Genomic DNA, 25,646 nt, shown 5'->3' on the forward strand with positions numbered 1-25,646 from the left:
TTCTTTGTTCTTACTGACGGGGAATGGACGCCTCTAACTGCAACACGGTTCTGTCCAAAGCATCTCCCCAGCAACTGCTTCTACCTTGGCTCACAATTCTTTTTTTTTTTTTTTTTGAGACGGAGTCTTGCTCTGTCGCCCAGGCTGGAGTGCAGTGGCGCAATCTCGGCTTGCTGCAAGCTCCGCCTCCCGGGTTCACGCCATTCTCCTGCCTCAGCCTCCTGAGTAGCTGGGACTACAGGCGCCTGCCACTGTGCCCAGCTAATTTTTTGTATTTTTAGTAGAGACGGGGTTTCACCGTGGTCTCGATCTCCTGACCTCGTGATCCACCCGCCTCGGCCTCCCAAAGTGCTGGGATTACAGGTGTGAGCCACCGCACCTGGCCCACAATTCTTTATTCACTGCTTCTTTCTATAGAGTTCTAAACACAAGTCCAGTTCTCTCTCCTCTTGTCACATACTCTCTAAAATCAAGATTTGCATTCTTTTCCTGTATACTTTTCTTTTTTGACATAGAGTTCACCCAGGATGGAGTGCAGTGATACAATCATAGCTCATTGCAGCCTTGGACTCTGAGATTCAAGCGATCCTCTCCCCTCAGCCTCTCAAAGTGCTGGGATTATAGGCATGAGCCATTGTGTTGGGCCTGCTCAATTTTTAAAATCTACCAATATTGTCACATTGTTCACCTTCCCTTATGATCTAAGCACATGTAGCTTCTGTGCAGGCCCATGTAAATCCCCCTGACTGGCCAGCCCAGCCTCCATCTCCTGGATGAAGTTTCTCCAGCTCTCCAGCCTACACTGCTAGTCTGAACTGGTAACAGGGTCTGGGCCCCTTGCATGTGACATCAACTGTAGAACCAGGTCCCAGCTAGGAGTTTCTGAAGGGGCAGGCACAGAGGACTCTAATACTAAATTTATTTAACTGGTGGCTCTGCTTTCCATGGGAGGGAGTCCTGAGGCGAACCCTTTCCAGAGAGATGCTCATGTAACTGTGAAACTGCTCTGGACAGGCAGCAAGGAACGGATGAGAACCCAAAGATGAACAATCTAGAATATGAAAAAGTTGTTTCCAAATAATCACATTCACTACCCTTGAGAGTAAAGGAGGTACTTGGAGTTTCTAATAAACGAGAGAGAGATTCCTAAGAGAATATATGTAACTTTCTAAATAATTTTTAATTCTAAATTAAAAAAAATACCTTTCAATAAGGAGCTTGGAAAAGAATACAAAATAATGGACCTTGAGGAACATAATATTCTAGAAACAAAAGGCAGCGCCTCCCTTGCTAGAGCTCACTGTATTAAACTCCAGGTACCTGACAAATTTAAGATCTGTATCCTGGCTGGAATCTAGCAGTCTCTTCAAAAATTAGTTCTTTGAGCTTTTCCTTAGGCAAGTCATCCAATTCCATGTCGAACTTGAATGGTGCTTCGGCGATGGGCTTTAAAAGAAAACAAAACATTTATCAGTCAAAGTTGTTATGGGTAAGGCAGTAATTTACTGATTCATAAAATGACCACTGCTCAGATTCTGAATTTACAACAGGACTGATGTCTCATAAAAACTTAAGAGTTGATGGCCGGGCGCGGTGGCTCACACCTGTAATCCCAGCATTTTGGGAGGCTGAGGCAGGCAGATCACTTGAGGTCAGGAGTTCGAGACCAGCCTGGCCCAACATGGTGAAACCCCGTCTCTACCAAAAATACAAAAAATTAGCCGAGTGTGGTGGTGCACGCCTATAATCTCAGCTACTCAGGAGGCTGAGGCAGGAGAATCGCTTGAACCCACGAGGCAGAGGTTGCAGTGAGCTGAGATCGTGCCACTGCACTCCAGTCTGGGTGACAGAGAGAGACTGAGAGTTGTGCCCACACTCCTCAAGTTCTCATAAACACTTAGACTGGGAGCAACTGAATCTGTTTCAAGTGTTTTTCTGAACTTACCACAAATCCCAGAATAATTTTTAAATGTTTTAAGGCAGTGAATGTCGAAATAAGAGAAATGTGCTGCTGTGGGGGTGGTGGTACGTTTATCCAATCAACACCCATAATACTAAAATACATGCATTTCATTAAATAAATCATGGTATCTTTGTATGAAAAAACATCTTAGAGCTGTTAAAAATTAAGCTGCAAGGCCAGGCGCAGTGGCTCACATCTGTAATCCCAGCACGTTGGGAGGCCAAGGTGGCAGGATCATGAGACCAGCCTGACCAACATAGTGGAACTCCATCTCTACTAAAAATACACAAAAATTAGCTAGGCATGGTGGCAGGCCCCCGTCATCCCAGCTACTCGGGAGGCTGAGGAAGAAGAATTGCTTGAATCCAGGAGGCGGAGGTTGCAGTGAGCCAAGATTGCGCCACTGCACTCTGGCCGAGGCAACAGAGCAAGATTCCATCTCAAAGAAAAATAAAAAAAACTGGCCAGGCACGGTGGCTCACACCTGTAATCCCAGCACTTTGGGAGACCGAGGCAGGTGGATCATGAGGTCAAGAGATCGAGACCATCCTGGCCAACATAGTGAAACTCCGTCTCTACTAAAAATACAAAAATTAGCTGGGTGTGGTGGTGCGTGCCTGTAGTCCCAGCTACTTGAGAGGCTGAGGCAGGAGAATTGCTTGAACCTGGGAGGTGCACGTTGAAGTGAGCTGAGATCACACCACGGTACTCCAGCCTGGCCTGGTGACAGAGCAAGACTCCATCTCAAAAAAGAAAACAAAATTAAGCTGCAAGGAAGATTAATAGGAAAATGCCTATGTTGTGTCAAGAGAATGAAAACTATTTTATTTTTAAAATTTAGATACAGAAATATAAGACTGAGAAGGAAATACTCCAAAATGTTAGTAACTGTAACAAGATTATAAAGCTACATCTTTGTAGTATGAAAAAAATCTCTCCTGTATTTTCTTACAAGTTTGCTTTTCTCTTTTTTTTTTGATACAAAACCTCGCTTTGTTGCCCAGGCTGGAGTGCAGTGGTACAATCCCGGCTCACTGCAACCTCTGCCTCCTGGATTCAAGCGATTCTCCTGCCTCAGCCTCCGGAGTAGCTGGGATTATAGGCGCCTGGCACCACACTTGGCTAATTTTTGTATTTTTAGTAGAGACAGGGTTTCACCATGTTGGCCAGGCTGGTCTCGAACTCCTAACCTCAGGTGATCCACCAACCTTGGCCTCCCAAAGTGCTGTGATTACAAGTGTGAGCCACCATACCTGGCCCCAGTTTTTTTTTTGAGACTGAGTCTCATTCTATTGCCTAGGCTGGTGTGCACTGGCATGATCTTGGCTCGCTGCAACCTCCGCCTCCCGGGGTCAAGCAATTCTTATGCCTCAGCCTCCAGAGTAGCTGGGATTACAAACATGCACTACCACGCCCAGCTATTTTTGTATTTTTAGTAGAGACGGGGTTTCCCCATGTTGGCCAGGCTGGGCTCGAACTCCTGACCTCAAGTGATCCTCCTGCCTCGGCCTCCCAAAGTGCTGGGATTACAGGCGTGAGCCACTGCGCCCAGCCCCCATTTTAATTTTTAACCATACTCCAGAAAGCTATTTAAGTAAAATATAAACTGTCTATTTAGATCAAAGAACCCCATACACACTCAGTGACAAACAATGATTATTATTTTTTAGAGAAAGAGTTTTGCTCTGTCACCGAAGCTGGAGTGCAGTGGTGTGATCACAGCTCACTGAAACCTTGATCTCCTGGGCTCAAGAGATCTTTCCACCTCAGCCTTCTGAATAGCTGGGACTACAGGTGTGAGCCACCATGCCTGGCCACATTTTGATTTTTAAATGCCCGTGAACTAATGCAATGTTACAGAACTAAGCTGATGATAATACCAGCTGTCAATCAGTGAATACCTAGAATCTCACCTCTCACCCATGTAATCCTCACATGGGGCCTTTAGGGGGAGGAAGCACAGACCCCAAACTCTGCACTAAGCTTTGGCCATCTGAAAGGGGAGAAGGACTCATGTCCAGAAGAATAAATAGCTCAGCCCAAAGGAGGGGCTATGCATCTGGGATCACAGGAGGTGTCCTACACGCATCACCCACCACCCCAGCCAGCTGATTTGGACTCGGAAGCTTGGGAAATCTCCAGCCCACTAAGCTTGAAAGAGCCCCAAACCTGTATTCTCTCCTATTCTGTGTTACTGGCTACGTTGTAGGTATTTCACAAACTGCCTCACTTGTTGTTGGAGGTAGAGAGATGGATGTGGAAGGGAAAGCTGATTCTTTCAAAAATAGGAGGGTAAAGACTATTCTCTGTGCATATGAGCCTCAACTACAACAATCCAAACTTTTGGTTCATATTTCATTTTTCTTTGTTATCCTCCAGAGAATAAAGTTAAAATTGAACCCCAGAGAAACCAGAGAGCCAAGGCACTAGGACTGTCTTGGGGAGAACATGACATGCAGCATCTTCTACCTGAATGCCCTGCCTGCTCTGAAGAGCTGCCATATCCACTCTGGCCTCATCACTTCTTACAACAGGCTCTCGTGACCTTGTCTCTAGGGAATAGCACACCCGACATGGAGTCGCCAAGCCACAGTGGAAACTGTCCAAGTTGACTTCCCTCCCCACTCTGTGTGCTGTCCCTGTCAGCAGGCTGCCCACCTCCTCTCCACCCTGGCCATCCTCAGGGCCAGCACTTCACTTCAGGTGTCTCTTCCTGTCACACCATGACAATGGCCTCCAGTCTCAGACCCATGCCCTCTGTGCTCCATACTGGTGCAGCTGTCCCCTTTATACATGCGTTTACCCCGCCCCTACCTGTTGCAGGTGGCCTGGAGGAAGTCTTCTGAGATAGACAGAGAGTTACGGGGGGAGGGATTTCAAGCTGTGCCCCACAGCACTCGTCCTCAAGGCAAAGGTGGGCTTGTTGGAAGAACCGGGTATGGCAGCAGGTATATCTCAGGAAAATCTAAGCAAGATATGGTTGGTCCACTGCTGGCTGATCTATGTCCCTGAAGCAGCAGCCAGGAACATGAGCTCTTACCTCGTCACTCGGGTCGTAATACTGCTCCAGATATGGGTGGGCCAGAGCCTGTTCTACTTCAATCCTCTTGTGTGGGTTGAATGTCAACATTTTGTCCAATAAGTCCAGAGCTATAAAGAGAAAGGTTTTGCAGTAGTGAGAGCAGAAGTAGTCACAGAAATACTTCAATTTCCTGTTTAAGTAACTTACCCACAAAATAACTGAGCTAAGCATGACTACGGAGAGAGCAGCCAGCACAAAGGGTGCTGACTATATCTCCAAGCCTCCTGAGACTGTGAACATAGGGACCGACCATCTGACAATTGCAGACCGCAAACAAAAACAAAAACAAAACAAAAACACTGGCGCTACTTAATGAAGCGTCTTTTCTGACAATGATCATTTCTTTTTTTTTTTTTTTTTTTTTTTGAGACGGAGTCTTGCTCTGTCACCCAGGCTGGAGTGCAGTGGTGCAATCTCGGCTCACTGCAAGCTCCGCCTCCTGGGTTCATGCCATTCTCCTGCCTCAGCCTCCTGAGTAGCTGGGACTACAGGCGCCCGCCACCACACCCGGCTAATTTTTTGTATTTTTAGTAGAGATGGGGTTTCACCGTGTTAGCCAGGATGGTCTCGATCTCCTGACCTCGTGATCCGCCCACCTCAGCCTCCCAAAGTGCTGGGATTACAGGTGTGAGCCATCGCGCCCGGCCAGCAATGATCATTTCTTATTAGGTTATTTGTAGGTAAAGGTCAACTTCATCCATCTGCAAATTAGCACATACTATTCAGCCCTCAAAGTAGAATGATAAAATATCATTATTTCTTCTTAAAACATTTTAAAATTTAATTGTATGTCCCTTCTCACCATTCCTAGAATGATAAACAATCACGTAAAATTTGGTACAATTTAATACTCATGATCAGTTTAAGGAATCACTTCTAGCCACTACTTTCAAAAAGTAAGTTTTCACTATTTACTAAGAAAATGTTTCCTAACCCTTAAGAACAATCAGTAGACCTTCCGAAGGGATTGCTTGGGTGTTGGGGGGAGGTGGGAGGCATCTTGCTGCCTGAGGTCACTGAAGGGCTGTGGGTGTGTATTTGTGCTCAGCCCCGGCCCCCAATTTTGACCTCCCTTGTTGCAACCCCTGACCTTAAGACAACAGGAGATGATAAACATGGTAAACCACATGCTGGACATAATGAGAAATTCCGCATAGAAAACATTTAAAAGTTATGTATGTTTCTATCTATAATCTTTTCAATACATACAAGTGCACTTTAGGAAATTATGGAATAATGATATTTTGTTTTATAGCCTAGATAACTTTTCAGAGTAGAGAATCCAGACAGGTTTTGCTGTGACTGAAGGAGTGTCTGCGCAGTAGAAGAGGTGGTCATGCCTGCAGCTGTGACCCTGGGTCTGTGGGCACACAAACTGGCTAGGTTTAGGAAGTGGCCCTCTCAAGGGTCAGGACAAAGACGCATGATGGTCAAGAACCCAGGAATCTCTGGTTCAAATCCTACTTCCAAGGAACACTTGTAGATATGTGTACAAGACACACAACCCTTGCCAAATCTTAAGATTCCTGTGGTTGGCTGGGCGCGGGGGCTCACGCCTGTAATGCCAGCACTTTGGGAGGCCAAGGCCGGCGGATCGCAAGGTCAGGAGATCGAGACCATCCTGGCTAACACGGTGAAACCCCGTCTTTACCAAAAATGCAAAAAAAATTAGCCGGGCATGGTGGCGGGCGCCTGTAGTCCCAGCTACTTGGGAGGCTGAGGCAGGAGAATGGCGTGAACCCGAGAGGCGGAGCTTGCAGTGAGCCAAGATTGCACCACTGCACTCCAGCCTGGGCGACAGAGCGAGACTCCGTCTCAAAAAAAAAAAAGATTCCTGTGGTCTATAATATAGGTAATAAATCCCACTTTGCTTCCTGCTCCCAACCAGCCCTCCCCACATAGAACTCACAGACATTTTCTCAAGGACTTTCTTGAAACTAGATTAAGTCATTTGGCTTTTCACCCAATTAGATACTGTCTGTGCTAAGAAAAGTCCAGAAGGCCTGGACCACAATGAGATTCTAACAGTATTACTTCTAAACCATTGGGGGCAGAAGGGTCCTACTCAAACTTGTTAGTATTAAGTAGACAGGCACTCCAAGCCAACTGGATGTTTTGCAGCTTAAGCATTTCTAAAATAGATCCATTAGTTCCTTAAAGTTAAATAAATTCTAGGCCCTTAAACCTCCAGGCATAAATTTCAAAGAAGACAGCTTTTTAAAAAAAGATTTGCTACTTGAAAAGTAGCTAGATCTTCAGCCTTCTGTTACTGCAAGTGCTATTTCTACATTATTCATAGCTACAGAAGGAGAAAAGGAGAGAACTGGGAAGCAGCTGGCAGGTGCGGATCCCACAGTCAAGAATGTCCAGACTCCCTCCTCCCACGCCACATGGGCATTCATTGGTAACACTCAGATGGTGTGAATCATGGCTGCCTGTGTGGATGCTTACTTGGATACAGGTTTTATTTCCCCTAAAAGACTGGAAGTCCCTTTGAGGCTAGTATTACACCTGACCACAAATCCTGGCTTTCCCTAGTGCCTTCCAGAATGCTACATTTTCTCTTTCTGTGTTTTTTAAAACAGAGTTTGGATTTTGTTCTATGGCCCAGGCTGGAGTGCAGTGGCATGATCATAGCTTACTGCAGCCTTGAACTCCTGGGCTCAAGCAATCCTCCTGCCTCAGCCTCTCGAGTAGCTGGTACTACAGGCACATGTTACCACACCCAGCTAATTTTTTTAAATTAATTTTTCTGTAGAGATGGGGAGTCACTATGTTGCCCAGGCTGGTCTTGAACTCCTGGGCTCAAGTGATCCTCCTGCCTAAGCCTCCCAAAGTGCTGAGATTACAGGTGTGAGCCACTGTGCCTGGCCCTTGTCTTTTTTTTTTTTTTGAAACGGGAGTCTCGCTCTGTTGCCCAGGCTGGAGTGCAGTGGCGCTGTCTCGGCTCACTGCAACCTCCACCTCCTGGGTTCAAGCGATTCTCCTGCCTCAGCCTCCCGAGTAGCTGGGATTACAGGTGCCTGCCACCACGCCAGGCTAATTTTTTGTATTTTTAGTAGAGACGGGGGTTTCACCATGTTGGCCAGCGTGTTCTCAAACTCCTGGCCTCGTGATCCACCCGCCTTGGCCTCCCAAAGTGCTGGGATTACAGGTGTGAGCCACCGCGCCTGGCCAGCCTGGCCCTTCTCTTTAACTTCAAATAGTATGTAACAACCTGATTCCAACCCTTTCTTCTAATCCATCATCCTTTTTTCCTTCTTGCCCTGTCCTGGACCTGGGGAAAGCCTTGACTGGCTCTCCACAGTGCCTCTTCATGTCTCTCTTGCCTGCCTCGTGAAACTCTGACCCTGAATCAATGCTGCAACCTGTCACTTCCATCCTCAACTCATGTTTCTGTGCGGGGCCAGAGAAAAGACTGAACTGTGCAAAGTGTGCCAGTGCAACAGTGCTTCTCAAACTTTCTGATCTCAGAACTCTTTATACTCATCAAAACTGAGGGACGATTTAAAAACCAGTTAATTCTGCTCATAGCTCAAATAGTTACGTAAGTGCTTTTCCCTGAGAAAATCACTGCATTCAGTATGCAGCAGAAATGCTATATGTGTTTGTCACACAGACATCGTGAAGACATGTATTAAGGATGGATTTAATATGGTGAGTACTTTTTACTGGCACTGGTTTTGAGCAGTGGGGGTGTGGCAGTGCAGAGCTCAGTAACCTCTCTAGTTCCACCGCCTTGACCTGGCTGTGGTGCTGGGGACTCTGCTCACCATTGCTCCTGTGCCACAAGTGCTGATGGCAACATAGAGAGCAGTGTGAGTAACTCTTTAAGAAGATTATTAAAACAGCTTTAACCTTGTGGGCACCCTGAAAGGATCCTGGGGATCTCAGGTGTTTAAGGCGCACACTATCAGTAACTACCCTGCTACAAAAACTCAAGATTTTCAGCCTCATCAAGGCCCTCAACAGCTTCTGGAAAGCCTTGGTCAGTCCCCTCCTCTACTCTCAGATTTCACCCAACTTGCACGGCTTGAATCATGACCTTCTTGCTAACTGACCCTCATTACTCTCAGCATATCTTCTTGAGGGTGCTACAGAGAAAACTGAGGCACCCAAGAGTGATCTTCGCGGAATTCCCTCCTAGCCAGATTCACACACATCCTTACTGACACTGCCAAGAAAGATATCCTCTCTCTACTCAAAGTCAATTCTCCCCAACTTGTGGCCTGGTCCACAACCCCTTCCCCTCATGTGGACCAGTCGTTTCTGTCTCCACTTTCCATTTCAAATTTCTCACTTCCATTCACTGTTTCAACTCCTCTTGCATGGTCACCAACAAGCCCCTCATTGGAAAATCAACCCACATTTTCCAATCTATATCTTGCTAGACCTCTCTGCTGCATGGACACTGTTGTGCATGCCTACTTTCTCAAAATGCCATCTTCTGCTTCTGTGATATCACATGGCACTAGTTTCTTTTCTTTGTCCCTATTCCATCACTGGCTGAAGGTTTGTGTTCTCCAACTTCTCACAATCTCACTCTTCTTCTTCTTCTTCTTCTTCTATTTTTTTTTTTTTGAGACAGGGTCTCACTTTGTTGCCCAGGATGGAATCCAGTGGCCTGATCTCGGATCACTGCAATCTCTACCTCCTGGGTTTCAAGCGATCCTCCTACTTCAGCCTCCCGAGTAGCTGGGATTACAGGTGTGTGTCACCACATCAGGTTTATTTTTGTATTTTTGGCAGAGACGGGGTTTTGCCATGTTGCTCAGGCTGGTGTCGAACTCCTGGGCTCAAGTGATCCACCTGCCTCGGCCTCCCAAAGTGCTGGGATTACAGGCATGAGTGACCGCACCCGGCCACAATCTCATTCTTCTATCTTTTCAATCTCTTGCAAGATTTAAAAGACCACAGGTTAAATACCTCCTAAAGCTATCTTGAGCTGAGGGTGACCAAGCTGTAGATCAATAAATCCAAGTCTGTGTAGGTAATAAAATATATAGCCTATGATTCCATTTACAATCAATGTATGTATCTATATGTGTAATAAAGTCGGCAAGGTTTTCAAACATTAGGTTATCTGAGAAATGGAGACAGACTTCTTATAGAAATTGCGTTTTTTAATTAAAAAAAAAAAGTGGGGGCCAGGAGTGGTGGCTCACGCCTGTAATCCCAGCACTTTGGGAGGCTGAGGCAGGCAGATCACGAGGTCAGGAGATCAAGACCATCCTGGCTAACACGGTGAAACCCCGTCTCTACTAAAAAATACAAAAAATTAGCTGGGCATAGTGGTGGGTGCCTGTAGTCCCAGCTACTCCAGAAGCTGAGGCAGGAGAATGGCGTGAACCTGGGAGGTAGAGCTTGCAGTGAGCCGAGATCTCGCCACTGCACTCCAGCCTGGGCGACAGAGTGAGATTCCATCTCAAAAAAAAAAAAAAAAAAAAAAAAAGGGGGGGGGCGGGGGGGGGGGTCCGGGTGTGGTAGTGGCAGGAGGATCCCTTGAGTCCAGGAGTTCAAGACAGGACTGGGAAACATAGTGAGACCCCATCTCTACAAAATTTATTTATTTAAATTAGCCAGGCATGGTGCTTGCCTGAGCCCAGGAGTTCGAGGCTGCAGTGAGCTGTGATTGTGCCACTGCACTCCAGCCTTCCAGCCTGGGCAACAGAGGGAGAACCCTGTCTCTTCAGGAAAAAAAAAAAGGCGGGGGGGGGGGGGTGGGGGGGGGGAGAAAATAGAATTCCTTATCTTCCTTCACTCTCGGGATCACCTGCTGGTTGTGCCCACCAGCATCCACTGCCCCTCTAATCCATCCAACCGTGTTTGCTATAGGGGAGCGCTCAGGCTTGCCCACGCTCCTGGGCTGTGCTGTCGGAATGGTGACACTCACTGGGCCATATTCACCTGAGTCCCCTTGGCCACAGTGACTGCTCAGGGATAGGCATGGCATCCAAGCTGAGCACAAAGAGGTGATGAGAGTCAGCCTAAGTCCTGGCTGCAGTGATCAGGTCAAGTGTCTTACTCTCATCATGAAAAGAGAGGCTGACTGACAGACAGCCCTGAGCAAGGCAAAACTGGATGATAAAGAAGTCCAGATTCTAGACACAGTGTCTGTGCCCATCAATCCACATGTGACTGAACTTTTCAGTTATCAGAGCCAATAAAGCTCTTTCTTGGGCCAGTAAGTTCTTGTTATGTGGAACTGTGGAACTGAAAAGACCTCAGACGGCTGACCCACCAAACCCGGCCTTCTGGTCTGTGTGAATGACTCACCCACATTCCCTTGCTCCCCAAGCACCATCATTCAATGGTAACCACTGCTTATCTTTTCACATATGTTGTTGAATTCTTTTCTATGCATTTTCTTGTAGAAGGCTGAAATCATATTACGTATGACAAATGCTGTTTTATTTTCCCTTAGTAAATACTGTTCATTAGCATTTTCCCCCACTATCAAAACTTTGTAAAAAAATCACTTTTAGCGGCCTTAAAATATTCCTTTAAGTAGATGTCTCATAATTTACTCAGCCATTTGATTAACATTTGGCACTTAGGTTGTTTCTAATGCCTAACAGGTGCCTTAAATTAAACACAGACTAAACCAAATTCTCAACTGCTGTCACCCAAACTGCTCCTCCTATAGTTTTCCTCATCTCAGTATTTCCTGTAGACTGTGTGTTCTTGTCCTTTGCTCATTTATTTATACACTGTGGTCTTAGATTTGTCTCTGCTCTTTAGATACTAATAATATTAATAATGAATCTAAAGTTAACAATAATTCCTTAACTCTTTTAATTATCCTATGAGGTGGGAACTACAAATTGTCTCAATTTAGGGTTGAGGAAATCATGAAACAGCTTAAATAACTTGTCCAAAGTCAAAAATCCAAGTAGCAGAACCCTAGTTTGAACTCAGGAGGCGGACTCCAGAGCACCGGGTATAACCACTGTACTTTGCTGCCTTCTACAGAACAGTTAGGAGAAGGTCCAGTGTTACTCAATTTAGAACATTTTAGACCTATTGTCCACACCTAATCTAATTTTATTTAGCTTTTAAACTTTTATATGTCTCTCTTTCCTTGATGTTTGTTTTAAAACATAGGAAGTCTTTCTCCATGCAGAGATCAGAAAAATACTGAATACTCTACTGTTAGTTTCTCATGATATAAATTTTAAATAAGTATCAATTCTTTTAGAATTCATTTTGATGTGTAATGATTTAAATTGATTTTCCTCCAAATAGCTATTCAACTAGCCCAGTACCATCTGCTGAATAATAATTTCTTCTCCCTCACTGAAGTCATTTGAGAGAATCGTAAGCTAAGACTCCTTTAAAGAAAAATCTACAATACTGCCGGTTTAAGGGATACAGCAATCAAAAATTTCCAACAAACATGAAAAAATTTCAATCTCACTCTTAATTACAGAAAAACAAATTAAATGCCACTCCCCCATTTGGTTGGCAGACCTAAAAGTTCAATACCCAGAATTGCTGGAACAAAAGACATGTGACAGAATTGCCAGACTGTCCTCTACAGAGACTCAACCAGTTTACACTCCACCAGCTCTCTCTGAAAACACCCTTTTCCCCACAGCCTTGACCACACAGTAGGGTGTCAAACTTTGATGTCTGCTACTCTGTTGAGGAAGGCGTTAAAAAAAAAAAAGAATTACTGACTTTTCAATGTTTGTATCTTGTATAATGAGTAAACATGAGTACCTTTTATATATTTAAGAGCTGTTTCAACTTCCTTTTCTGTGAACTCTCATTAAAAATTCTAGCTTGTAAGTTTTTTAATCTCTTGAGTTCCCTGAGGTCTTCCATTCATTCCCTGACAAATCTAGACTATCAGTTCTGTAAGAAAGCTCTCTCTCTCTTTTTTTTTAATGAGTCCTCAGACTTCCCATCTCCAAACAGGTTCTTAATCCCTCTTATTGCTGGTACTATGTATGTCCAGGGCCTTAGAAGCCTTGATGGCACCAAACAGATACTCAAATCTATCCACTGAAAGAATGAATTTATGTATGTTTTCTTAAAAATATAAAAACAACTGGCTAGGCCGGGCGCGGTGGCTCACGCCTGTAATCCCAGCACTTTGGGAGGCCGAGGCGGGCGGATCACGAGGTCAGGAGATCGAGACCATCCTGGCTAACACGGTGAAACCCCGTCTCTACTAAAAATACAAAAAATTAGCCGGGCGTGGTAGCAGGCGCCTATAGTCCCAGCTACTCGGGAGGCTGAGGCAGGAGAAAGGCGTGAACCCGGGAGGCGGAGCTTGCAGTGAGCCGAGATCGCGCCACTGCACTCCAGCCTGGGCGACAGAGCGAGACTCCGTCTCAAAAAAAAAAAAAAAAAAAAAAAAACAACTGGCTAGATGTGGTGGCTCATGCCTGTAATCCCAGCACTTTTGGAGGCCAAGGCGGGTGGATCCCGAGGTCATGGGATCAAGACCATCCTGGCCAACATGGCCAATATCTTGGCTAAAAATACAAAAAATTAGCCAAGTGTGGCGGTGCGCGCCTGTAGCCCCAGCTACTAGGGAGGCTGAGGCAGGAGAATTGCTTGAACCTGGGGGGCAGAGGCTGCAGTGAGCCGAGATTGCACCACTGCATTCCAGCCTGGGCGACAGAGTGAGACTCCCTCTCAAAAAAAAAAAAAAGAAAAAAAAGAAAAGAAAAATAACAGTGCTGGGTGCGGTGCTCACGCCTGTAATCCCAGCACCTTGGGAGGCCAAGGTGGGCAGATCACGAGGTCAAGAGTTCGAGACCAGCCTGGCCAACATGGTGAAACCCCGTCTCTATTAAGAATACAAAAATTAGCTGGGCATGGTGACGTGTGCCTATAATCCCAGCTACTCGGGAGGCTGAAGCAGGAGAGTTGCTTGAACCTGGGAAGCAGAGGTTGCAGTGAGCCGAGATCGCGCCACTGCACTCCAGCGTGTGTGACAGAGTAAGACTCTGTCTCGAAAATAAATAATAAATAAATGAATACATACATACATAAAAAGCAAAAATTAGCCAGGTGTGGTGGCACGCACCTGTAATCCCAGCTATTCAGGAGGCTGAGGTGGGAGAATCGCTTGAACCTGGGAGGCAGAGGTTGCAGTGAGCCAACATCGTGCCACTGCACTCCAGCCTGGGAGACAGAGCAAGACGCTGTCTCAAAAAAAAAAAAAAAAATTAGCCACGCATGGCGGCACGTACTTGTGGTCTCAGCTATTCAAGAGACTGAGGCAGAGGATTGCTTGAGCCCAGGCGGCGGAGGTTGCAGTGAGCCGAGACTGTGCCACCACACTCCAGCCTGAGTGGCAGAGTAAGACCTTGTCTCAAAACAACAACAAAAAAACATGGTACAACTGTTGAAGTGACGTTCTGAGATTTGGTTCCAAGAGACCTTGCAGCATAGGCTCTTGCTCTTTTGGAATATTTCTGCCATCATGAGAAGCCACCGAGTCTAGTCTACTTTAGGATAAAGAGGCAACTGTAGGAAGGACCAACTGTTAAGACGTTAAACCACCACAATTGAGGGATGGTGAAGGGAGCCAGCAGATGACTGCAGTGCATGGCTGAACCCAGGCGGGCTCAGCAGAACTACCCAGCTGTGCCAGCCCAATGGACTCATGAACAAATGCATGGCTGTTATTTCAAGCCTGAGTTTTGGAGTGTTTTTTTAATGCAGCAATAGGTAACTGATGTAAACTTTAATGTCCAATGTGAGTCTGGCTGAAGGACACTTATGGGTCATCCCTACAAGGGAACACTATGTAGTTACTCTTTAACAACTAGAGGCCGGGTGCAGTGGCTCACACCTGTAATCCCAGCACTTTGGGAGGCCAAGGCAGGTGGATCAACTGAGGTCAGGAGTTCGTGACCAGCTTGACCAACATGATGAAACCCCGTCTCTACTAAAAATAAAAAAAAATTAGGCCGGGCTCAGTGGCTTATGCCTGTAATCCTAGCACTTTGGGAGGCCGAGGCAGGCAGATCAGGAGGTCAGGAGATCAAGACCATCCTGGCTAACATGGTGAAACCCCGTCTCTACTTTTAGATTGTGTTTTTGTTTGGTTTTCTTTTGAGATGGAGTCTTGCTCTGTCACCCAGCCTGGAGTGCAGTGGCATGATCATAGCTCACTGCAACCTCAAACTCCCAGGCTCAAGCAGTCCTCCTACTTCAGCCTCCTAAGTAGCTGGGACTATAGGCATGCACCACCACATCTGGCTAATTTTTGTATTTTTTGTAGAGATGGGTTCTCACTATGGTGCCTAGGCTGGTCTTGAACTCCTAGGCTCAAGCAGTCCTCCTGCCTCAGCCTCCCAAAGTGCTCGGATTATAGGCATGAGCCACTGCACCCAGTCAGTTTTCTTTTATAGACGATTGTTGATAGTACCTGCGTCACAGGATTGTGTGAATGTTCATACCACTGGCATTTGTAGGTCTAACATCTTTCCATATCTTGCTCTGTTGCCCAGGCTGGAGTGCAATGGTGCAATCTCGCCTCACTGCAACCTCCACCTCCCGGGTTCAAGCGATTCTCCCACTTCAGCCTCCTGCGTAGCTGGGATTACAGGCACCTGCCACCACACCCAGCTAATTTTTTAAAATTTTTATTTATTTATTTATTTATTTAATTTATTTATTTAGAGACAGAGTCTCGCTCTGTCGGCCAGGCTGGAGTGCAGTGACACCATCTCGGCTCACTGCAAGCTCTCCCTCCTGGGTTCATGCCATTCTCCTGCCTCAGCCTCCTGAGTAGCTGGGACTACAGGCTCCCACCACCACGCCCGTCTAATTATTTTGTATTTTTAGTAGAGACGGGGTTTCACCATGGTCTCGATCTCCTGACCTCATGATCCGCCCGCCTCGGCCTCTGAAAGTGCTGGGATTATAGGCGTGAGCCACCATGCCCAGCCTGTAATCCCAACATTTTGGGAGGCCAAGGAGGGTAGATTGCTTGAGCCCAGGAATTCAAGACCAGTCTGGCAATGTGACGCAATACTGTCTCTATGAAAAATACAAAAAATTAGCTGGGCGTGGTGACATGCGCCTGTGGTCCCAGATACTCAGGAGGCTGAGGTGGGCAGATCGCTTGAGCCCAGGGAGGTCGAGGCTGAAGTGAGCCGTGATCACGCCATTGTACTCCAGCCTGGGCAACAGAGTAAGACCCCATCTCAAAAGAAACAAAGTAAGGCCAGGTGCGGTGGCTCATGCCTGTTAATCCCAGCACTTTGGGAGGCCGAGGAAGCAGATCACCTGAGGTCAGGAGATTGAGAACGGCCTGGCCACTGTGACGAAACCCCATCCCTACTAAAAATACAAAAAATTAGCCAGGCATGGTGGCATATGCCTATAATCCCAGCTACTTGGGAGGTTGAGGCAGGAGAATCGCTTGAACCTGGGAGGTGGAGGTTGCAGTGAGACAAGATCGCACCACTGCACTCCAGCCTGGGCAACAAGAGTGAAATTCTGTCTCAAAAAAAAGTAAAATAAAAACAAAAAAACAAAATGAAGGCCGGGCACTGTGGCTCACGCCTGTAATCCCAGCACTTTGAGAGGCTGAGGCAGGTGGATCACCTGAGATCAGGAGTTTGAGACCAGCCTGACCAACATGGTAAAACCCCATCTCTATTAAAAATACAAAATTAGCTGGGCGTGGTGGCGCATGCCTGTAATCCCAGCTACTTGGGAGGCTGAGGCAGGTGGATCACCTGAGATCAGGAGTTTGAGACCAGCCTGACCAACATGGTAAAACCCCATCTCTATTAAAAATACAAAATTAGCTGGGCGTGGTGGCGCATGCCTGTAATCCCAGCTACTTGGGAGGCTGAGGCAGGAGAATCACTTGAACTCGGGAGGCAGAGGTTGCAGTGAGCCAAGATCACGCCATTGCACTCCAGCCTGCTGGGCGATAGAAGTGAAACTTGAAAGAAAGAAAGGAAGAAAGAAAGGAGGAGAAGGGAGGGGAGAAAAAAGAAAATGAAAATAAGCAGCCAGGCACAGTGGCTCAGGCTGAGACGGGTGGATCATGAGGTCAGGAGTTCAAGACCAGCCTGGCCAAGATGGTGAAACGCTGCCTCTACTAAAAATACAAAAATTAGCCAGGCGTGGTGGCGGGCGCCTGTAATCCCAGCTACTCGGGAGGCTGAGGCAGAAAATTGCTTGAACCTGGGAGGCAGAGGTTGCAGTGAGCCAAGTTCACACCACTGCACTCTAGCCTGGGCGCCAGAGTGAGACGCCATCTCAGAAAAAAAAGAAAGAAAAAAAAATGAAAATGAAAATAAGCATAAAAAAAGAATCAGAAATAGTTTCATGCAAATCATGATTAACTACAGACAAGAGTAAGGAAACAAACAGGAGAGGAACGTCTGGGAGTAGGCCTATTTATTACAGTTTTGTTTTTGTTTTTGTTTTTAAGAGATAAGAGTGTCACCATCAGCGTGGAGTGCAATGATGCAATCACGGCTAACAGCAGCTTTGACCTCCTTGGGCTCATGCAATCCTCCCTCCTCAGTTCCTCAGGTAGTTCAGACTACAGGCAGGTACTACTACACTCGGCTGAATTTTAAGTTTTTAATCTTGTAGAGATGGGGTCTTACTATGTTGTCCAGGCAGGTCTCAAATTCCTGGCCTCAAGCGATCCTCCTGCGTTGACCTCCCAATGGGCTAGGATCACAGGCATGAGCCACATTACCAGGCCTAATGATGCAGCTTTGTTGCTTATGCAGCTCTTTAAAAAAGTGACTCAGGAAATAACATTTAGTAACATTTAGGTAACATGCTTAGGTGGTATAATATACAAGCAAATCTAATCAGTAACATGTATTATGCATGTGACATTCTAGCTAAAAATATCCTACCATCAAAATACATTACAGGCCGGGTGTGGTTGCTCACACCTGTAATCCTAACTCTTCAGAAGCCCAGGGTGAGCAGATAGCTTGAGCTCAAGACTTTGGGATCATCCTGGGCAACACGGCGAAACCCTGTCTCTACAAAGAATACAAAAATTAGCTGGGCATGGTGGCACAGGTAGTCCCAGCTACTCAGATGGCTGAGGTGGGACTACCTACCTGTAGTCCCAGCTACTCAGGTGGCTGAGGTGGGAGGATGGCTTGAGCCTGGGAGGTGGAGGCCACAGTGAGCCCAGATTGTGCCACTGTGCTCCAGCCTGGGTGATAGAGCCAAACCCGTCTCCAAAAAAAAAAAAAAAACCCAACCCCCAAAAACCGGTCAGGCACGGTGGCTCATGCCTGTAATCCCAACACTTTGGGAGGCCAAGGTGGGCAGATCACAAGGTCAGGAGATCGAGACCATCCTGGCTATCATGGTGAAACCCCGTCTCTACTAAAAATACAAAAAATTAGCCAGGGGTGGTGGCGAGCGCCTGTAGTCCCAGCTACTTGGGAGGCTGAGGCAGGAGAATAGTGTGAACCCGGGAGGCGGAGCTTGCAGTGAGCTGAGATCACGCCACTGTATTCCAGCCTGGGCGACAGAGCGAGACTCTGTCTCAAAAAAAAAAAAACACAAAAAACAAAAAAACAAACAAACAAAAAAACCCCACAAAACACCCCAAAACCAAAATACATTATATAATTACAACCACACAGAAGCTTGCACACATTAGTGCAAAAAAAGTGAAAGGTTACTGTGGGATCCTGGTGATCAGTATCTTACTCCCTTACCATTCCTCCCATACTTCTTAACTGTTTACAATGATGAAATTCTTCTACCTTTATATGAAAGATTAAAAGAAAATTTCTCCCATTTTCAAAAGAAATTCATTTCTAAACAACCAAGTATTTCTCAACCTTCACTCAGGTCAATACATAAAACCAATTCAACATTTAAGTAGACAGTTGTTAAATATACATATACACATATATTCATATGCACGTATAGATAAACACATACAGATAAAATAGGAAGTTAGAAATAGCTAAATTTCTAACAGAACACTGGATAAAAATGCTATAAAATCATTAACTATAACCTAGATCTATGCACTGACGTGGAAAAGATATTCAAGACACAATTCTATTAACCATGACATTTAGGGAATAATTATAAAAGAATTTTACCTTCTTAAATATTTCTATAATTTCTGAATTTTTTAAAAAGTTAACCTTTATAATAATTATTTTTAAAAAATAAATTATAGAGAAAATATGCACATGTATGTAGATAAAGATATGGAAGGACAAGCACCCTATTCAGATTCCCTCCTCAACTTTTAAGGAACCCTGTTTTTATAAATGGGCCCACCTAGATAATCCACCTACCTAGATAGACAATCCAGGATAACCTTCCTATCTTTAAAGTCAGCTGATGGGCCTATTCGGGGCATACCACACTGCCCGTGGATTAGCCCTGCTCTGTAAGGAGCAGTTTAAAAAAAAAAATAAGGTCAGCTGATAAACAATCTTGATTGTATCTGCAACCATAATTCCTGTTTGCCAGGTAACCTAACACAGTTATAGGCTCTAGAAATTAGAATACAGCCATGGGGGTGGGTGGGGGGTCATTATTCGGCCTATCATGGTTTTATAACAGCATGAAGTTTTAAAAACTAGCTGCCTAATATATTTAACAGGTACACGTTAAATGGGAATAAAGAATAATACAATTATTAAACGAAGCTAACCTAAAAAAAAAAAAAGGATAAAAAAATCAAATGTATCACTTTTTTTTTTCATGGGTACTCTAAAAAATCTTTGCCTAACATAAGGTCATGAAGATTCTCTCCTGTTTTCTTCTTGAAGGTTAATAACTTTAGGCCTTATATTTAGGTTTATGCTCCATTTTGAGTTTTGTAAATTTTGCATATGGGTGTCTAATTGTTCCAGCACCATTTGCTGAAGAGACTGACACAAACAATGACATGGATTTTTATAAATCTCAAATGCATTATGCTGAATGGGAGAATCTAGACATAAAAAGGCTACATACTACATGATTCCATTAACATGACATGCCGGAAAAGGCAAAACTATAGGGATATAAATCAGATCAGTGATTGCCAGAGCTTGGGGTTGCAGAGGGATGACCGACTACAAACGGCACAAGGCAACTTTTGGGGATGATGGGAATATTCCACATCTCAATTGCGGTGGTTGTTACATGACAGTTTATGTTTGTTAAAACTCAGAGGCCCACACAACTAAAAAGTGTGAATTTTATTCTGTGTAAATTATTCTTCAATAAACCTGATTTTAAAAATTATCAAGTGACAAGATGAAAAGGTGTAATTTGTTTTGCAGGGTCCTAGACTTCCTGAGACCTAAAAATGTGACCTTAAGCTGAACGCTGTGGCTCACGCCTGTAATCCCAGTTTTGGGAGGCCAAGGTGGGCAGATCAAAAGGTCAGGAGTTCGAGACCAGCCTGGCCAGCATGGTGAAACCCTGTCTCTACTAAAAATACAAAAATGAGCCAGGCGTGGTGGTACGCGTCTGTAGTCCCAGTTACTTGGGAGGCTGAGGCAGAAGAATCGCTTGAACCCGGGAGGAGGAGGTTGCAGTGAGCCGAGATCGGGCCACTACACTCCAGCCTGGGCGACAGAGTGAGACACTGTCTCAAACAAAAACAAAAAAAAAGTGACCTTAATGCAAATTAAAATTAGCAAAGAAACCAAAAGGTGGAGAACTAGACCGTCATTACCAGGTTCCCTTACTGCACTGCCACTGTTTCCAAAAAAAAAAAAAGGGGAAGACAACAATTCAGAGTGAGCACTAAAGAAAGCATTATCCAATAGCCATAGGCTCATTTTTCAGGCTAGTGACCTAACAATTTAACAAATAAACGCGAAGCTAAGCCTAAGAAAAAACTAATCAACGAAATAACATTTACCTTTGGAGTCAGCATTTGGGAACAGCCTGTTCCATGGCACCTTATTTTTGTGTGGAAGAGAAAGCAAATAGTTCCTAGCTTTTAAATTTATTATACAATTCAGGTCTTCTTGTGATGGGGATCCAAGAATACCTATCAGATAAAAAAATTAGCTATTAGTTATCAAGAGCAAGGTAAATGACTACACACCATCAACTCTGAGTCGGAATGAACCCTGATAATTGATATGAGCCGTTGCTTATCACCACTCCTGATGTTTACCTTTCTTATGTTTTTACACAAAAGTCCTTAACATTTTAAATCAGAGAAGGTTAAAAATTCACACCTACCACAGGTCAAAGAGTATATTAGAACTCTTCTTAATTTAATGAAGTGACTTTGATGTAAGCTGTACAAACTTGAGTAAATCTAGCTCCTGAAGGGCTCGGGAACCTTACCCAAAATGTGGTTCAGCTGGTCAAGATAATGCTTCCCTGGAAAGATGGGCCTGTTAGAAAGCATTTCTGCCAGAATGCAGCCTACAGACCAAATATCAATGGACTTGGTGTAGCCCTGCAGGAGAAAGAGAGAAAAGACTGAAAATGGTATCTGGTGTTACAGGACATGATGAGATCTTCCTGTATGACAGGTGCATTGCTGATGGGACTATGAACTTCTCCTTTGACTCTACAATTCAGAAATACAAGTAAACAACATGGAAAAGCAAAAAACAATTTGGCTTTCTTATGAGAGGCTGAACAACCAAGATTATGTGATTTTATTTTTCTCTTCATAGTTGATTAACTTGGGCTGGGCACAGTGGCTAATGCCTGTAATCCCAGCACTTTGGGAGGCCGAGGCGGGCGGATCACTTGAGGCCAGGAGTTTGAGACTAGCCTGGCCAACATGGTAAAACCCCATCTCTACTAAAAATACAAAAAAATTAGCCAGGCATGGTAGTGGGTGCCCGTAATCCCAGCTACGTGGGAGGCTGAGGCAGGAGAATTGCTTGAACCCAGGAGGCAGAGGTTGCAGTGAGCCAAGATCGTGCCACTGCACTCCAGCCTGGGTGACAGAGCGAGACTCTGTCTCAAAACAACAACAAACCCACAAAGTTGATTAACTTATTAAATTAGAATTTCCAAAGTATACATCCGTCCTTTTTTGAAACAATGTGAGAGACAGATTTAGAATTGTCATAAATTGGAGCTGGAAAAAGAAAAAAGGTCTAAAAACCTTTTCTGGGTTTGGGGGAGTGTGTGCTAGCTCCATCATATTTTACCAATCTCTTCTAAAATATTCTCAGCTGGGCATGGTGGCTCACGTCTGTAATCCCAGCACTTTGGGATGCCGAGACGGGCGAATCACCTGATGTCAGGAGTTCAAGACCAGCCTGGCCAACATAGTGAAACCCTGTCTCTACTAAAACTACAAAAATTAGCCGGGCGTGGTGGTGGGCACCCATAGTTCCAGCTACTTGGGAGGCAGAGGCAGGAGAATTGCTTGAACCTAGGAGGCAGAGGTTGCAGTGAGCCGAGATTGCACCACTGCACTCCAGCCTGGGCAACACAGGGAGACTCCATCTCCAAAAATAACGTAACATAATGTAACGTAACGTAACGTAACGTAACGTAACATAACACAAACATAACATATAACATAACATAACAAAAATAAAATAAAATAAAAGAATTCTCATCTTCTTTTCCTATTCATTTTTCAGGAATATGTTTTCTTTTAAAGGAATCCTGTTAGAAGTCATGGGAGGATACTTTGGGAGGCTGAGGTGGGAGCACTGCTTGAGGCCAGGAGTTTGAGGCTGCAGTGAACTATGACTGCAGTTGCACTGTTACACTCCTAATAGCAGCATGTGAAAGAAAATGCATTTCCTCATGTCCTCAACAACACTGGGTATTAACTAATTATTATTATTATTATCATTATTATTATTATTTTGCCACACATGGTGGCTCACACCTGCAGTCCCAGCTACTCGGGAGGCTGAGGTGGGAGGATCACTTAAGCCCAGGGATTGGAGGCTGCAGTGAGCTGTGACTGAGCCAATGCATTCCAGCCTGGGTGACAGAGTGAGACCCTGTCTCTAAAAATTTAAAAAAAAAAAAAATCATGGAAGGATTCTGTCTGAATCATAACAATGGTGCAAAAAAGATGTTTCTCCAAGGAATATAAGCTGACTCTTTTAAAATTAAGAGATGGTGTCATCACTCTGTCACTCAGGCTGAAGGGCAATGGTGTAATCATGCCTCACTGCAAATTCAACTTCCTTGTCTCAGGTGATCCTCTCACCTCAGCCTCCTGAGTAGCTGGCACTACTGAGTAGCTGGCACTACTGAGTAGCTGGCACACAGTAGGTGGGCCACAGGCATACACCACGACACCTGGTTGATTTTTAAATTTTTTGTAGAGAAGGGGTCCCACTATTTGCCCAGGCTGGTTTCAAACTCCTGGGCTCAAATGATCCTCCTGCCTCAGCCTCCCAAAGAGCTGGGATTACGGCATGAGGCACCATACCTGGCTCCAGAAGTGCCTTCTAATACAACGAAGTGCTTTTCTGGTATTCATGTTAAAAATGCATGACCCAAAACTGAGGGGCATTCTACAAAATAGCTCATCTGCACTCTTAAAGGAGACTAAAGAAACACAACAACCTGTCTCTATGAAAAGCACAAAAATAAATAAGTAAATCAGCCACGAGCAGTAGCACGTGCCTGTAGTCTCAGATACTTGGGAGGCTAAGGTGGGAGGATGGCCTTGAGCCCAGGAGGCGGAGGTTGCAGTGAGCCGAGATGGTGCCACGGTACCCCAGCCTGGGTGACAGAATGAGAACCCGTCCTTTTTTTTTTGAGACGGAGTCTTGCTTTGTCACCCAGGCTGGAGTGCAATGGCACGATCTCAGCTCATGCAACCTCCGCCTCCTGGATTCAAGCGATTCTCCTGCCTCAGCCTCCTGAGTAGCTGGGATCACAGGTGCCTGCCACTATGTCCAGCTAAATTTTTTGTATTTTTAGCAAAGACAGGGTTTCGCCATGTTGGCCAGGCTGATCTCGAACTCCTGACCCCATGTGATTCACCCGCCTTGGCCTCCCAAAGTGCTGGGATTACAGGTGTGAGCCACTGTGCCTGGCCTGCGAAACTGGTCTTAAAACAAGCAAGCAAGCAAGCAAACAAACAAAACCCATGACAGTACAACATGTGAACCTGTGCCCAGGTCGGGGGGTGGTTTGGGTGGGGTATAGTTCAAAGGTTATTGGGATAATATCTAAAATGTGAATATAAACTGTGCATTAGATACTGAATCAGTATTAAGTTTCCTGATTTTGAAAACTGTACTGTGGTCATGTTAGAGAATACTCTTAAGGCAGGGTTTTTCAACCTCGGTATGACTAACATTTTGGGCTGAGAAAGTTTCTGTTGGGAGGGCTGTTCTGTATATCGTAGGATTTTTAGCAGCATCTCTGGCCTCTTGATGCAGGGAGCACCCCTACCCCTCACTGTGACAACCTTGCCACATGTCCCCAGGGAACAACAGGACCATGGTTTGAAGTAAAGACATACTGAAACAAGGTAAAGGGGCGTATCTACAATTTACTCTCAAATGACTCAGAGTGCGTGGGAGTGCCCACACACATGCACACAAAGAATGATAAAGCAAATGGGGCAAAAGATAAAAAATCGGTGAGCCTGAATCTGGGGTAAAGGGTATTTAGGAGTTCTATTTGGCGGTTCTACAAGAGTGTTCCAGAGACTCCTATGGGTTCCCTCTAGAGGATCTGAGAGGTCACAGTACATTTATTATACTACTATGACATTTTCATCCTTTTCAGTCACGAGTGAAAAGGAGATTTTTCCAGATGCAATATGATGAGTGATGATGTGTACATGAAAATGTGACACTTGGAATATCTGTGTAACTCAGTGAACCAGTATTTTCCAAATACGTTAAAAAATCATGCATGAGTATGAGTGCAAGGTAGACTAATGGATTTTAACGAAATAGTATCAAGAGTTCACTGATATGATTTCAGATTCCACACTGCAATTAACCTTTAAGAAACCACCACTTGTTTAAACTGGGGGTAGGATCAAAGAATAGCCACAAGTGGCTGAAAAGACTACTAAAATTTCCCTCCTTTTTCCAGCTACATACCTGTGTGAAGAGTTTTCCTCATGAACTTAAACCAAAACAACATATTTGACAGACTGAATGCAGAACCAGATGAGAATCCAACTGTCTTCTATTAAGCCAGACATTAAAGAGACTTGCAAAAATGAAAACAATGCCACTCTTCTCACTAAAAGGTTGTTTTTCGTTTTGCTTTTTTTAAAGACAGGGTCTCACCCTGTTGCCCAGGCTGGAGTGCAGTGGCGTGATCACGGTACACTGCAGCCTCAATTTCCTGGGCTCAAGAAAATCTCCCATCTCAGCCTCTTGAGTGGCTGGAACTATAGGTGCACACCACCATGCCCAGCTGATTTTAAAATTTTTTGTACAGATGGCAGGGCACAGCAGCTCACACCTGTAATCCCAGCACTTTGGAAGGCTGAGGCAGGTGGACCACAAGGTCAGGAGATCGAGCCCATCCTGGCTAACATGGTTAAAACCCTGTCTCTACTAAAAATACAAAAAAATTAGCCAGGCGTGGTGTCGGGCGCCTGTAGTCCCAGCTACTCGGGAGGCTGAGGCAGAAGAATGGCGTGAACCTGGGAGGCGGACCTTGCAGTGAGCTGAGATCACACCACTGCACTCCAGCCTGGGT

The 25,646-nt window shown here is 45.1% G+C and overlaps 1 protein-coding gene across 1 annotated transcript in view; it reads right to left on the reverse strand.

Annotated features, from left to right (window-relative positions):
• Positions 1 to 25,646, reverse strand: part of MAPK1 (mitogen-activated protein kinase 1) — a 107,224-nt gene that overhangs the window by 7,556 nt on the left and 74,022 nt on the right. The window contains exons 5-8 of the mRNA XM_003317123.7: positions 21,327 to 21,441; positions 20,890 to 21,021; positions 5,004 to 5,113; positions 1,321 to 1,446 (exon numbers count right to left, since the gene is read on the reverse strand). Coding sequence (XP_003317171.1) covers positions 1,330 to 1,446; positions 5,004 to 5,113; positions 20,890 to 21,021; positions 21,327 to 21,441 — 474 coding nt within the window. The 3' untranslated portion in view covers positions 1,321 to 1,329. The remainder of the gene's footprint in view (positions 1 to 1,320; positions 1,447 to 5,003; positions 5,114 to 20,889; positions 21,022 to 21,326; positions 21,442 to 25,646) is intronic.

This window comes from Pan troglodytes, chromosome 23 (assembly GCF_028858775.2).
Source record: "Pan troglodytes isolate AG18354 chromosome 23, NHGRI_mPanTro3-v2.0_pri, whole genome shotgun sequence".
Classification (NCBI taxonomy): domain Eukaryota; kingdom Metazoa; phylum Chordata; class Mammalia; order Primates; family Hominidae; genus Pan; species Pan troglodytes.